At 43.1% G+C, this 15,302-nt stretch overlaps 1 protein-coding gene across 1 annotated transcript in view; it reads left to right on the plus strand.

Moving 5' to 3' along the window:
* The first annotated feature begins 4,396 nt into the window (after positions 1 to 4,396).
* The window catches only part of EDIL3 (EGF like and discoidin domains 3), a 223,957-nt gene continuing 213,051 nt past the window's right edge, over positions 4,397 to 15,302 (plus strand). The window contains exon 1 of the mRNA XM_060280211.2: positions 4,397 to 5,031. Coding sequence (XP_060136194.1) covers positions 4,965 to 5,031 — 67 coding nt within the window. The 5' untranslated portion in view covers positions 4,397 to 4,964. The remainder of the gene's footprint in view (positions 5,032 to 15,302) is intronic.

Raw genomic sequence — 15,302 nt, forward strand, 5'->3', positions numbered from 1 at the left:
GCGCACTTCATGTCTAATTTTCTCTCGAGACAGACGGATGTCAACAACAAGATAAAAAAGACAAAGCATTGACTAAAAAGCTGAGGCTCAGAAAGGCAAAAATGAATTGGTAGCACCAACCTCACACTACAGATTAGTGGAATAATAATCAGCATACTCCACATTCCCAGTCTAGTGTGATGCCACTAATGTGTGTGTGTCTACATTATAAAAAAACACTTTTTAAAAGAATGTTCATTGTGAATTACAAGGTTTTAATGCAGACTAATTAGTGTGTATCACTGCTGAAGCAAGCTACATTCAAAGCAGGGACAGGGTTGGGAATTGGGGGAAAGCATTAGGCTTCCTAATTCCTTTTCCCCAGAAATGTGTACTACATGGAAACAAGCAGACTCAGAGATACTCAGTTCCTGCATTTGTTACAGGAAGAGCTTCTTCTGAAAGTACCATTGGCAAAGCAAATACTGACAGCATCCACAACAACCAACTACATGGCAATGAGAGGATGCTTAAGAATTACAGCTACACAGCAAATCTGGATGTTAAGTAGTGGGTGCCCACACACTCACCAAGCCCCCAGTTTCTGTGGGTACACTGACTCCACCTCTTCTACAGTACTCTTCTTTTGAGCAAGAAGTCCTGGATGGAGCTTTGATCAGAACAATCCACATTAGAGGAAGCCAGCACAATTTGCAGCAGGGTAAATAATGCTGGTGTAATTTACCTGTATCCCAAACTCTGCTACTGCTGGCTGAGCTGGCCCAAGCCTGACAGAGCAAAAGCACACCTTCTGACTTACAACTCCCTTTCTGCCACTGTAACTTCTGTTGGGATGCTAGGCCATGGGACTGAGCTGAGCAGCCTTGGGAATAGCGGTAAGCCTCCCGATGTCCTAGCTCTCCACTGACATGACCTTTTGTGGGAGACTTACCCCATCTGAGTCTTGTCTTATGACCTATGCCAGTATATCTCTGGCTGAGTCAGGATCTGGGACTTCAGACAGCATAACCCAGGCTCAACCAGAGACCCACCTATTTCAAACTCTACTTATCCCAGCAGATCTTTGGTTTGGATTACTCCCTAAGTGCATTTGGGTAATATACTGTCATGAACACTGATAGCCTCAAAACACAGAGTTCCCAGTTGCAGAGATGCTTCCAAGCCAGTCAAATGAACTCATTTAGAAGCCCATCCAGTCTTTCCCATTCAATTAAGGAAGGGAGTGGAGTAGATGGGAATGTTGGGAGAGGGGCTAGTATATATTTCCCACTCATCCCCACATGCTTTGAGATTTCCTATTGAGTTAGGGACCCAGGTGGCGCTGTGGGTTAAACCACAGAGCCAAGGGCTTGCCAATCAGAAGGTCGGCGGTTCGAATCCCTGCAACGGAGTGAGCTCCCGTTGCTCGGTCCCAGCTCCTGCCCACCTAGCAGTTCGAAAGCACATCAAAGTGCAAGTAGATAAATAGGGACCGCTCCGGCGGGAAGGTAAACGGCGTTTCCGTGCGCTGCTCTGGTTCGCCAGAAGCAGCTTTGTCATGCTGGCCACATGACCCGGAAGCTGTCTGCTGACAAACGCCGGCTCCCTCGGCCTATAGAGCGAGATGAGCGCTGCAACCCCAGAGTCGGACACGACTGGACCTGATGGTCAGGGGCCCCTTTACCTTTACCTATTGAGGAATAACACCTGAAAAGGGATTACATCACACTGTTTCCATAGTGGTGTTCCAGGAAGAATCCTGCCATTCTGTAATTTGAAATTGAGCAACATTATATATTAATTCAGTCCTGCTGGGTCCAAAGGAACTACCGAATCCAGAAAACAAAATAGATGACAGCAGCAGAAAAGTCCAGCTCTGTACAAGTTGCTTGAATCTTTTGCCGAAGTGACATAACAGCTGACACGTGACCTTGGCCCCTGGATTGATGATAACAATAAAGAAAACCTTGTGGCTGATAAAAACAGCTGAGAGGAACATCAATAGACATCACAGTAGGTGGTGGAACCATAACATATTTGGGTTGTTTTGAAGAAGATGTGGATGTGAAATATGTCAATGAGAATTGTGTGAAGACAATGACAGATAGCAGGGGTGCTTGTTGCGATTTCTCCAAAGAAGATTTTGAGCATGTATGAAAGGTAGAAAAGACTTCACATCCAACTCCAAAATAATGAAAACGGTTAAACGACATGGTCCAATCTCTGATCAGTATGAAAGAAAAGTCCAGAAGTTCCATACGAGTCCATGAAGCAAACTGAAGTATAAGTGAAGAACTGCTGTCTATAAGTGAAGGGAAAAGGTGGTGTGCGTATGAATGGAGTTGTACTAAATGCCAAAAATGGACTGATGGGGCAGGTGAGATTCTGTGTATGAGGAACTGCTTACCTACAGTGTTTGTGTCAGTGACTTTAACCCTCTCATTTTAAATAAGCAACTATTCTCCAGCAATTGGTCACTTCTGATCCCATATTTCATCATAGTGGCAAGGAGATTTACAAATGATACTATTTTAGGATTCCTGGCCAAACTCCATTGTAAGTGACTGTAACGCTCAACCCATTTCTTCTTACATTTATATTCTGAAGTAGTGTTCTTATCTGAAGCTTTTCCGTGGGTGTGCACTAGCAGTCCAACATGCCCACCAGAGAGGTAGCTGCATTTTTGTGATGAATGGAGTGATTGCTGTATATATAGAGTGTGTAAAGTGATCTGGGATTCTGGAGAGGCAATGCACTGTATAAATGTAAGTTATTACTTGGGCGGTTTCATCTCTTTGGAGCAGATAAAAAGGACATGGCCCACGCTATAACTCTCCTCCAACCAGCTAATGGGATAAAATTAAATAAAAAATAAAATGTCAGTGACAAAATATATCCCAGTGGTGAGATAGGAGAGTAGAATGGTTTTTGAGGAAAGTAGCCAAAGCTTTTGCAAAAAGTAGAAGATTCAAGAAACTTTCATATCATGCAGAGATAGGCTTGATAACATGACAGGAGATGCAATCATGGTCAAACAAGCTAGCAAATGATGCTTAATAGGCCTTCTCCATCAATGATTTTGTCTTGGTGTTGTTACCTGCCATGTTAGTACCCCAATTAATATTTCTAGAATGCACAGAAAATGTAGATGGTGGGTGGAACCCTATCAAAGTATGAAAGCTTATCAACCTCATAACATCTGGATGCACTGTTCCATGCTCACACAGCAGAATTATTAAACACAGTGATCTGAAAGCATTTAGATTTGAGAAAAAAGCATTCATGTAGTCAAGTACACTGCTTCATGACTGTATACCCTAGTATGATCTGTTTTTGAATTGGATTTATTATTGAACTGTGGATTTCTTTGAAAAGTGTGGTTTCTAAAAGACAATTCCCTTGATGATGATAAGCTTTTACAGTTCTGGAACATTTTCAGTTTCCTAGAAGTTCCTGGAAATCTTCCTGACTCTTGACTCCAGCAACCACTTGCATTTTGTTTTTAAGGCGGCAGTTAGGGATGGGCTAAACCAATAGCGCAAAATTATGTTGATGCTCTTATTACAAGCATTCATGGCTTCACTCTCTGGCTATCACAGAAAACATACGGAACTGATGACATGCCCCACATTTTTGAAATTCTGCATGGGAAGGTCAGAATATTCATGACTTAAATCTAGTGTTCATGCTCTGTCCTCACACAAAACATTCAATATACACAGATAAGAATGCAAGATGACCACGTATTATTGGGTTTTGTTTGTTTGTTTTTGGAACAAGTACAGTCAGTCTAGGATTTGGACTGAAGTTGCACAGTATAAACTGGGGGGGGGGGGTCGTGCCTACAATTCAACCCCAGTTCTCACCTTAGTTTAGCTATGAACTCCTTAGGTGGATACCACTCTCAATATCAATTCCCACTTTTGTAGCATGAATATTACCACTAATGATGGTAGTGGCGATGATAAGATATTTCCCTTTAAAAAAAACCAACAACAACCAACAACAACTTTGAAACCTTCTTTTAAAAAAACTCGGTGTTAAAGTGTGATTAATGTCAAACCAACAACACAACACAACAATTCAGAACTTTTGCACCTTGGTGTTCACCCACACTCTCCCCGACATGCCCGATTCAGCATCCACAACCAGTAAAGCTGGAAGATAGAAGGCGGAATGTGTGTGTGAGAGAGGGAGGGAGAGAGAGAGGATCCTAATTCCGCATTTGGTTGAGAACCCGGTCTCTCTCCATCCCTTCAGCGACTCCGCTCCCTCCTCGCCCCTCTCTCTCGACTTGCCTCTTACTTCGAGCTTCCCCACCTGCAGCGCGCGCCGCTCACTGAGACAAAAGACGGGCCAATCAGAGGGCAGGGTGTGTCCGCGGTCCTCGCTGCCTCCCCCCCCCCCGCCCGAAGCTGCCTCTTGAGTGAAGGGAGGCGAGGAGGGGGAAGCAGGCGGCGGCGGCGAGTGTGGTTCTCGCCTCAGACAGACGCGCGCACGCCGCCTCTGTTTATACACAGCGCACTTTCCAGCCGGCAGAGCGCTCTCCCTCTCTCTCTCTCTCTCGTCATTGTTCTCTTCCCTGCAGCAGCGGCAGGAGCAGCCAGCCAAGAGGCTGCCCCCACCGACCCGCGGCAGGCGAAGGAGGCGAAGGAAGAGTCTGTCTCTTGCTCGCTTGCTCGCTCGCTCCCACACACCTGCCTAGCACATCCGCGGAACCGGGCGCGTCTCCGGCGAGCGATGAGTGGCGACTCGCGACAGCCGCGTTTCTGCCGCGAGCTGCGCGGGGGTCTCCGAGGAGGATATCCTGGCCATTAGGCGAGACGCGACATTCGCCGTTGAGGAGGGGGGGGGACGTCTCCTTCCTCGTGGGGATCTGCTGCTGAGCTACCAGGTGTGGAGAGACCGCCGCTCTCCCTCCCGCGCCAAACTCCTCGACTCTGCCGTCTCGGGATCGTCCCTCGGGAGATCCAGGGATCACCATCATGAGCCGCTGGGTGGGCGCCTGGCTCGTGCTGTGCGCCAGCCTGGGAGCGCCGTCGTCCGCCAGAGGTGAGCAGCGGGCGGGCGAGGGGGACGGGAAGGATGCTCGACGGGGGTGCCGCGAGGGTCAGGGGAAGAGCAGCAGAGGCGCATTCCGCTGTGGAAAGTGATGGCAAAGTCCAAAAATAAATAAATAAAGTGAATTAATGCGCCGGGCAATCTTGGGGAAGGGGCAAGCGTGTGTGGAGAGAGAGAGAGAGAGAGAGAGAGACGTGTGAATAAGCCAGAGCTGTCTGGACGTGGGTGTTTTCTTGTATGTATTTATTTTCTTTAATCAGATTATGTGTCATCCATCTGCAGACATGTTCTCTTTAGCAATGGGCGCTTCGCAGATGCAGTCAGGGCTTCCGCGTAATCCTGATAAGCGCACTGGCAAGATGGAATAATAATAATAATAATAATAATAATAATAATAATAATAATAATAATAATAATAATAGCCATCATCACTGCAACCCTGCGATCGTTTCCTTAGTCCCCTCCCTTCCGTTGTTTGTTTTATTTTATTTTTAATTATACATCTGAGGCGCAGCGAAGAAGCAGGAGAGCCTCGGACAGTTTGCGAATGCAGTCGCGGGGCTTCTTTCTGCTCCGCTGTCCTCCCTGCGGTGGCCGTCTCTAAATAGGACGCCCTCCTCCTGAAAAGGTGCAGTGATGGAGGTTGATGGGGAGGCGGGGAGGAAACTTCCTCGCTCGCTCGCTCTCTTTCTGTATTAATCGGATGCACCGAGGGGAGGCTCGGATAGAGAAAGATTAGACAGATGCATGTATTAATTCTGTGCCTTTAACGGGCAGGCAGATGGAGGAGTGGTGGATCGAGAGATGGAGAAAATACCTCGCAGATAACACAGATTAGATCCTCTCCAATATATATCGAGCCTTTGCCCAGACAGAGGGGGAGGAAGGGCAGACCTCGAGATAACTTAGACATGACTTCACCCTCTCTGCCTTTGAAAATATGCCCTCAGGTGTCTGCGAAAGTTGAGAAGCTTCCTCAGATAAGGAAATCATTGGAGAACGAGCTTTTTTATTTTCTTCCCCAGGCTGTGTTGTGGTGGGGCGGTGGGAAAGGGAGGAAAAATGCCTCACTTAACTGGAGAGGAAAGCTCAACTGCAGCTGAGCTTGGCGTTTCCAAGTTTGGTCCAGCCTCGATTTTTCTCCTCCCTCGCGCCCTCCACCAATTTCCCCGACGCAGCTGCTCACCTTTTCTACTCATAACACAGATTTGCTCCTGTGAGTTTTCTTGTAGGGGGGAACCAGTGCAGAGGAGAAGGGAAGAGAAACACCTTGTCTTCCCAGCTGATCTGAGAGGAGGGATATCTCTATATTATATACTTACAGAGATACAGATATTGCAATCTCCCTCGTCTGTTTTTTGACAGCCTCCCCTTCAGAATAAAGAGCTCCCTCCTCCCGCAGTTCGCCTTGTCTCCTCAGCACTCAAAGGTGGGGATGGTCACGGTGATGATTTAACATCTATATTATGTCAGCACTCATATGTGGAGACTATTATTATTATTTATTATACTATATTATGTGAGAGAAAGGTATATTGGTGCAAACAAGAGGCAGCTGCTTCGACGTGAGAGGCGCCTCGCGGGGGTGGAGGAGGCGACCCTGTGCCGGGAGGCGAGCCGCTCGGTTCTGACGGGGCTGGAGTGATCCCCGCTTGGGTCTCGTTAAGTCGTCCCCGAGGGGAGGGAGAGGGAGGCGTTCCTCTCGCCGAGATTCTCTCCCTCGCTGAGGAAGCGTCCCTGCCTTCGCTTTGATCCTGCTTGTCGCGCGCCACGGGCTGGGCGCGAGCGCAGGGCTTGACGGAGGGGGAGCCCCAGTCCGCCGCCGCCTGGCAGCGCGGGAGAAAAAGCAGATCAGGGGCAAAAGGCGCTCGCCAAATCCCCGCGTGAGGGGATGCAGCCTCCGCCTCCGCAGCAGCAGCAACCACCGCCCACTGGCTGTGTCCTATCGTGAGAGAGACAGCTCCGTGCTGCGGCCATTCACCCACATTTCCCTCCCCTGCTGCCGCCGCCGCTCTGCAAATCACAACCCCAGTTATCACCAATACACGCTTATAGTTGGTGTGTAATACACACATGTAGCCAGAAAACTCGGAGGTCGCACCCTGAATTGCGGGCAGTGTAAATAACAGCATTCACCCATGTGTACTCCAAAAGTGGGGAAATGAGATATGAGTTTTTGAGGTACCCACAGCTTCTCAGGTTACCAACATTCGCATGTGAATGTTGACGCACCTGCAGCCTGTCTTTATGTCTGGAGTTTCAACAACTTCTGGGAAATTTTTAAACATGCTGTGGTTATGCAGGTTTTGCCTCCCGTGCTCTGCAAAGGAGTTCATGTCAAAAAGGCAACTGGGCTTGCCACAGAATGGATCTGCCTTAAGCGTTTATTAACGTTTTGGGGGAGAGGGGGCTGAGGATGCATGTGAATCTCTCAAAGACGGTGAATAGCAAGGAGGTTAACACTTGACAGGAGACACCAGAATTCTCTCAAAAATAATTGCAATGAGGAGTTTCTGGAGTTCCAGAAATAGCTGGCTATTACCAAGATGATTCCTGTCCCCAAAGGTTATTCCCTTCATTCATGCCTACTTATGAATGCCCACAATTAATAAATGCAATACTACCTGGTCTTACAAACGATTTTGAGAGCGAACAATAACACAGCACACTAAAAGAGTTGCTGTGTACTTTTAATGTATTTATTTAGGGGGGAAAGTATAAACCTGTTAATTTAAAATAACAACAACTTCCAAACAGCATACATAAAATAAGAGAAAACAATTACCAACAACGCACAAATACTATAAGCATTTTTAAAAAACAAACAAAAAAACACGTATACATAACTAAATTACTGAGAAATTGCCATTTTTTACTGGGAAATAGTAATAAAGGGGATGTGCTCAATCCAGGAGTTGCCAGTGTGACGCTTGTGAGTGCATATGTGCTCTCAGAGGTCTTCCTCAGTTCCTACAGGTTCCTTTTCCTTTCCCCTTCCTACCGGTATGCTGAAATAAGCATTCTATTTTATGCAATAAGATAGGTTGTGGTGTGCATGTGGCTGGTTTGCAAATGTGCCCACAGACCCACCTTTGGTGGTGATCAATCCAAGATTGTCCCTAATTCCCCATGGACAAAGAACTGGCAGCCTTACATGGGAAGAACCATCACTCCCCCACTCCCTTATATCACCCTGATAGTCCTCCTGTAACCAAAAACTCCTCAGTTTAATCATTCCAGTTATAGGAACAATGATGTGTGAACTCAACTAACCCTTAACCTTTGAACTTATGAACTTTCAAATAGCATTATTTTATTATAACAGGCCCTTTTATGGTTAATTACCATTAGTGATCATCATGGTGTCTATGTCTTCTTTGATGTAGCAGGATACATTTATCTAATGTTTCTTTTACATTTGCACTGAGCTTTCCTTGACTGATCTTTTCTTTGAAAATTAAACTAATACAGGTATAGCAGTCTAATGGGGGGGGGTGCTGTTGCCATTATTCTTCGATACTGTCCATACACTGATGCAGTGAGCATGTGATACCTTTGCATTCTGTTTTTATAACTGGAGTTTGAACTGTTAAGCAAAATGAGCTATGGGGTGAGAAGTAGTAAAATAGCAAAGCAAAATCTGCAGGAGAATCTGTATTATGCACATGCATACTGGTGAAAAGTCAGAAACTCAACCTTATGGTACAGTATGATTTGAAGTACATTATTTACTATTGTTCCAGAGTACAGGCAAAAGTGATGCCAACTATTTCCAGTAATTCTGCCTTGGTAGTTCAGTTCATAGAGCATGAGACTCAATCTCAGGGTTGTGGGTTCAAGCCTCATATTGAGCAAAAGATTCCTGCTTTGCTGGGTGTCAGACTAGATGACCCTTGTAATCCCTTCCAACTTTATAATTCTGTGATTCTAACTCCTTCTTTCCAAGTTCCAAATGTTATAACTGGATGAAATTTAATCAAATTATAAACCAAGATCAATGGAAAAGTAAAATAGCTATGGTGTTTCTTTGCAATAACATTCTAAACAGCGTTTTAATCTTCAAAAACTATGTAAGACAAATAAACAAGGCTTGTGCTAGTGAAGTAATTGGAAGGCTTGATGCTCAGTAACTATTGGTGCTATATAAATTAGTTATTGTCAACAATGTCTGCCAGATCATTTTACTTATTGATTGAGTTCGGATGGTTATTCAACATGACCAATCAAACCAAGCATAACTGTTGGTTTTCAGTGACTCTTAGAAGAAATGTATTTAAGTTGCATATCTTTTCCACTTCGCCACACTTCAGGTGTTCTATAAAGTCTGCTTCAGTTTGTAAGAGTGGAATGGTGAAGATGCACTATAAAAATATGAGGAATAATATTTCATGATTGTTCAGCTCTGTGAGAAATTGCCAGTTGTGTAGGTTGAAGAGCAAATTGGTTTATTTTTCAGTTTGTATATACTTGTTCAGAAATAGGAGAAAACAAAAATTTAAAGAGTCAATAAGGGCATGAAAGCAATGTCCCTTCCCCATTGTCAGTCCTCTGGCAACTGGTATTTAAGGGTTATTTAAATACAGGAATGGTTTAATAGTTAATCATATGGGTATGAGTATGAATACAGCCACTCCTGTCCTTCTCACTGCAAGAGAGCTATGCCGAGCATCTCCCCAAATATTGGTAGGTTGGAGGCGTTAAATAAAAGTAAGGGGATTGGCCTTAATCTCAGTGGCATCTTATTTTCCCTACCTTCTGAGAAAAGAGCCATAGGGATCCAACCTACAACTAAATACTGGCTACTAAACTTTTGATGTGCTTGCACTTCGGCAGCGAAAACTAAGCAAAGGTTTACTAAGAAAAGTGATATGCTCGAAATGTTTGCTCACACCCACATTTATACTGTAATATTGCCATAGTGCATGCAGTTCAGAAAATAAGAGGTGCTCTGTTGGCTCAGGCCAAAGGTCCACCAGTTAGTCCACTTAGCTTCCTATTTCCCATAGTGGATAGCCATGAACTTCCAAGATGCCTTCAATAAGGGCATGAAAGCAATAGCCCTTCCCCATTGTCAGTGCTCTGGCAACTGGTATTTAATGGCATCAAGCCTCTGAACAAGGAGGTTCCTTTTAATGATCATGGTTAATAGTTGTTGATAATTCCATCCTATATGGATGTTTCTAATCTCCCTTTAAAGCCTTCTAAGCCAGTATATGGCACACATTGTAGATACAATACAAATAAAGTTGAGTATAGATTTATAGAGACTGTAATCTTCTCACCACTTTTATGGGAGAAAATACATGAGCTACCGTAGCTTCAATTCATCTAGTATGTGAGGAGAGTACCAACTCTTCTTTCATAGAAGCAGGGTTGACAGCATCACATCTATCAAAGGAAAGAACATCGAGTAAATGTGGGGTAGTCTACATTGTTTCCCCCCCCCTAGCATGTATGTATGGGCTCGCACATTCTCTCCCCATACGTAGAACATCATGTTTGATTGGTCCTGTGTGCTAAATGTTCTAAATGTTTCATGCATGTATCCCAGATATGTGTTTTTTTAAAAAAGACATTTCCTCCACCCCTGTTGTTTAATTAATTAAAATTAATTAAAACTTTGTTTGGTACTTGTACAGTAAAGCAGACAATCTTTAACAGTAATATAAAAATGTTTATGCACTATACAATAAAATTTGCATCTCAGTGGAAAGCATATGGCTGATTTTTGAATCAAATAAACAAGTTTATAAAGTGAAAATGCATTCTATTCATTTAAAACCTTTTTGAAAATGGTAATTTTCAATACAACGCATCATTTATTTGCACTTTTTTCACCCTTGTTTATGTGGGTATGTTTTCCTTGTTCCATAGATCAATGATAGAGTTTGCATTTTGCATGCATACATTCCAAATTCAGTTTGTGTAATCTCCAGTTAGATGATTGAAGCGATGGCTCAGTCAGTAGAGCATGAGACTCAGTCTCAGGGTTGTGGGTCTGAGTACCACGTTGGGCAAAATATTACTTTGTTGCAGAGGGTTAGACTAGATGATCCCCATGGTATCCTCCAACTCTACAATTCTATGAAAGAGTCTTAAGTAAGAAGACTAGTAAATACCTCACCCTGGGACCTTGGAGAGCTCCTGTCAGTCAAATTAGACAGTACTGGCCTATGTGGACTAGTGTACTTAACTCCTTATTTGTTTATTCTGCCCCACATCCAAAGATCTCTGGGCAGATAACAATAAAATGACAGAAAACCAAACAAATTCATAAAATGCAGCAATGCATTAAAATACAATAGAAGCCACCATTTAAGGCAGTCTCAATCTTCTTGCCTTTAATCTGGCATCTAAAAGCCAGCAGTGTAGACCTCAACTGGATTTCAAGGGGGTGGTGCTACCAATTTTTTGAGCCGCAGCAGAAAAACCCATCCCCACATCCCAGACACTAAGGACCCCCTCCTCCCCACAACTGATATTAATTCCCAGTAGGAATGATCTGGGAAAGACACTTGTGTTTAGGTTACAAGCCACTTTTAAAATAAAAGAAATAAAACCTTTACTGTAGCCCAGAAACATATTGGCAGCCAGTGAGGTTCTTTAAGAACCAGACTGACGTGGCTTCAGTTGGTGGTCTCACTTAGACAGGCTGCTCCATTTTGTACTTGCTGCAGAAGGTTATCAACAGATGGATCCCTATGGCCAAACTATCCTTGTTCAGGTATGGCTGCAGCTTGTGCACCACATTAGTGACTGATTACTATCCAGGAGTATTCACAGACTTTATACTTGCTTTATACCTGCTCATACAAGAGGAGTGCAACAAGTCATTCCCCTAAGTCCCGGAGTCACTTTATTTTACTAACCAAATGCATGTAGTATGATAACAGACAAATTATGTGGGTATAAAGCCAGTGTTAGTTATACTTATCAGTATCAATGGACCTGACTGATTTACACACATTGATTTCTGTAGTCAGCTATATGGCTATCTTTAAATATATTTAATCTCATTAAACAAATGTTTTTTTTTATTCTATGCTCCCTTCTTTGTCGCTTGGTTTTGGGTTTGGCACATCATATTGTTCCCATCTCTTTCCCAAGGACTTTGACTCTAGTTACACTTTGCTGGATTTGTCTAAAGCTCTGAGAGCAGTTCATACCTTGCTATTCCACTAAAGTATTAGACTTTCTGAGAAAGTGCCTTGTTTACTTTAATAATCCAAAAGAAAGAAGGAAAGGGGAATTAGATAATAAACATGTATTTAAGTATTCAAATGCACTTGGGGAAAATTCCACAACTAAAAAACGTGTGTGTGTGTGTCTATGTCTATCTATCTATCTATGAAGAAAATCCTTTATCCTGGTAGACAGGAGAGGTGAGATGACCTAGCAGGGTTCTCTCCCCCCACCCCCAATTTAACTTGATGTGATTCTTTGTAGGTGACAGATATTACCTTTTATTTTTTTTAAGTTGCCTCTTTTATGAGTCATGTTCTGACCCAGATGTCATTATATAGATTGATATCCTGGTTATCTTTGTCCCTTCAGGCTAAGTGGACAACTGCTTTTCATAATGTCTTTGCATTTCTCATCTAGCCTATTTTAACATTTCAACTTTATCCATCAGGTTGCTGTCTGACATGAGTGGCTTTTCCCACTCATGTCAGTCAATGTATGGATTATATGTGTTCAGATTTAGTTGTCTTATATTCTGCTATCAAGCAAATACTTTATCTATGGGTCACAGTGCACAAATGATGTAAGTGTTAAGAGTGACATATACTACACTCAAATTACCCTTCCCATAAGAAGGGGGTCACCGATCCAGGTTTTCTTGTTATTAATGTTTTATTGACTTGACAGAATACCAGAATTTTCAGTAGTACAACCAATAAAAATGTACCAAATTTTATAGCTCCTAAATTAGCAAAACTAGCCACTTCCCAAAGCCTTTATCCCACAAACAAGTAAATATAGGTGATTTTAACTGGTGAAGAAAATTCTACCCAATGGAGATATAAACCAAGCAAATGAAAATCATAAAGATAATACTAATTAAGAATGTGGAGGTGTTAGAAAGGGAACCTGAAGCACAACCAGAATTTTGAACATTTATTCCATTCATGAACAAGGAGCATAAGCCCAAGTGATGAACACCAATATCCCATTGTTACCTTCCCCTAAAATCAGACTGAATGTAGACTCAAAACCAAGTTTCAAAATGTAAAGAATAAAATTTGATTATAAAATCACTGTTTTTATTAGAGTTTGGACAAAATGAGAATTCCCATTTTTAAGAGAATGAATGAATGGAAGTAGGGAAGTAATTATTAAGAGATCTGTACTTACCTTGGTTTCCCTCTGTGAAGTGTTGGCAGGCCATATTTATCATATTCAACATGTCATATTCAATTTGACCTTTTAGTCTAAGGAAATACTACCAAGGGAAAGAAATGATGCATGCTAAGGAAAGCACCCATGTTATTATGATGCATTGTCATTATGGCCAGTTACAAAGAGCAATCCAGGAAAGTGGGCAAATCCTGTTTGGAATCTTGACAAGCCAGAACCTTGAGACTCCTTATAAAAGTCTTGCAGGAACTCAGGGTCCATGCTGACAACATTGTTGCACACATTTTTCTCTTTGCTTTAGCTCTGTATTGTGGAACTCAGAGCAGAAGAAGGAAGCATATCTGAATTTTATTCCTTCCATGCTTTGTGGAGTACCCATTTATTTCTGTTGAGCTAGGAAGCAGAAAACCGATGGCAACAATAAACCATGTGAAATACAGTGGTACCTTGGGTTACAGACGCTTCAGGTTACAGACGCTTCAGGTTACAGACTCCGCTAACGCAGAAATAGTACCTCAGGTTAAGAACTTTGCTTCAGGATGAGAACAGAAATCGCGTGCTGGTGGCGCGGTGGCAGCAGGAAGCCCCATTAGCTAAAGTGGTACCTCAGGTTATGAACAGTTTCAAGTTAAGAATGGACCTCCAGAACGAATTAAGTTCTTAACCCGAGGTACCACTGCACAGTATTGATTCTGCATGTGGGTTGTCCATCTGCTGCAATACACATAGTACCAGCAGCTGGATAAAGGATCACTGGTTGCACAAATTATGGCATCCATATATTCATGTTCCGTATGAATGCACCACTTTACACAAACCCCACATGTGCACAACATGGCACTTGCCTGCCAACACCCCTATGCATTCCCCAAGCATCCATGTGTTGTGGATGGGGCAGGGGGTGAACATTCTGCATCAAGTTTATGCAGAGTTTTTTGCTTTATCACTTTGGTACAAAAATAGCAAATTCTCACATTGCAAAGCGTGCATTCCTAATCCACAGGAAATTTCTAGTGCTCAAAAATATGCAAAGTAAAAGTTAGACAATAATACTGAGGTATATCATACTGGGGACCCAGGTGGCGCTGTGGTTAAACCACTGAGCCTAGGGCTTGCTGATCAGAAGGTCGGCGGTTCGAATCCCTGTGATGGGGTGAGCTCCTGTTGCATGGTCCCAGCTCCTGCCAACCTAGCAGTTCGAAAGCACGTCAAAATGCAAGTAGATAAATAGGGACCGCTACAGCAGGAAGGTAAACGGCGTTTCCATGTGCTGCTCTGGTTTGCCAGAAGCGGCTTTGTCATGCTGGCCACATGACCTGGAAGCTATACGCCGGCTCCCTCGGCCAATAATGCGAGATGAGCGCGCAACCCCAGAGTCGGTCACGACTGGACCTAATGGTCAGGGGTCCCTTTACTTTATATCATACTTTCTCTACCAACTTAAAACAAAATACGAAAAAAGTTGTACAGGGTTTATGGTGACTTAACAGACTTTTAAAATACAACAAATACTTGTCCTTGCAGAGCGATACCATTATATATATTCCCATGCTTATGGATGAACTTTTGGTCCCCATCTATACCTTTATGAATAGAAAGGAATATAAATTGTAAAAGTATGTGTCTGTAAAAATGAAAAGAAAGAAAATGTGTGTGTTCTTTCAATGTCTTACACAGGGTTTTGTATCAACCATTCATTGCTGCCCCTATGGTAAATCTCAGAGGGCATAAACAAGAAGAATCTTTAAAGATATTACAGTATTAAGAGAAAATGGGCCGGAGAGAGGAAGGAGGTGTAGAAAAAGAGGCAATAATGTCTCCAAGCAAGGAAACAATTACGTTAAATCACAGTTGATTCCAAATGTGCATGTAAAATAATTGATCAGCTGTCATTGGTTACCTAA

The sequence above is a fragment of the Zootoca vivipara genome, chromosome 10 (genome assembly GCF_965207765.1).
Source record: "Zootoca vivipara chromosome 10, rZooViv2.hap1.1, whole genome shotgun sequence".
NCBI lineage: Eukaryota > Metazoa > Chordata > Lepidosauria > Squamata > Lacertidae > Zootoca > Zootoca vivipara.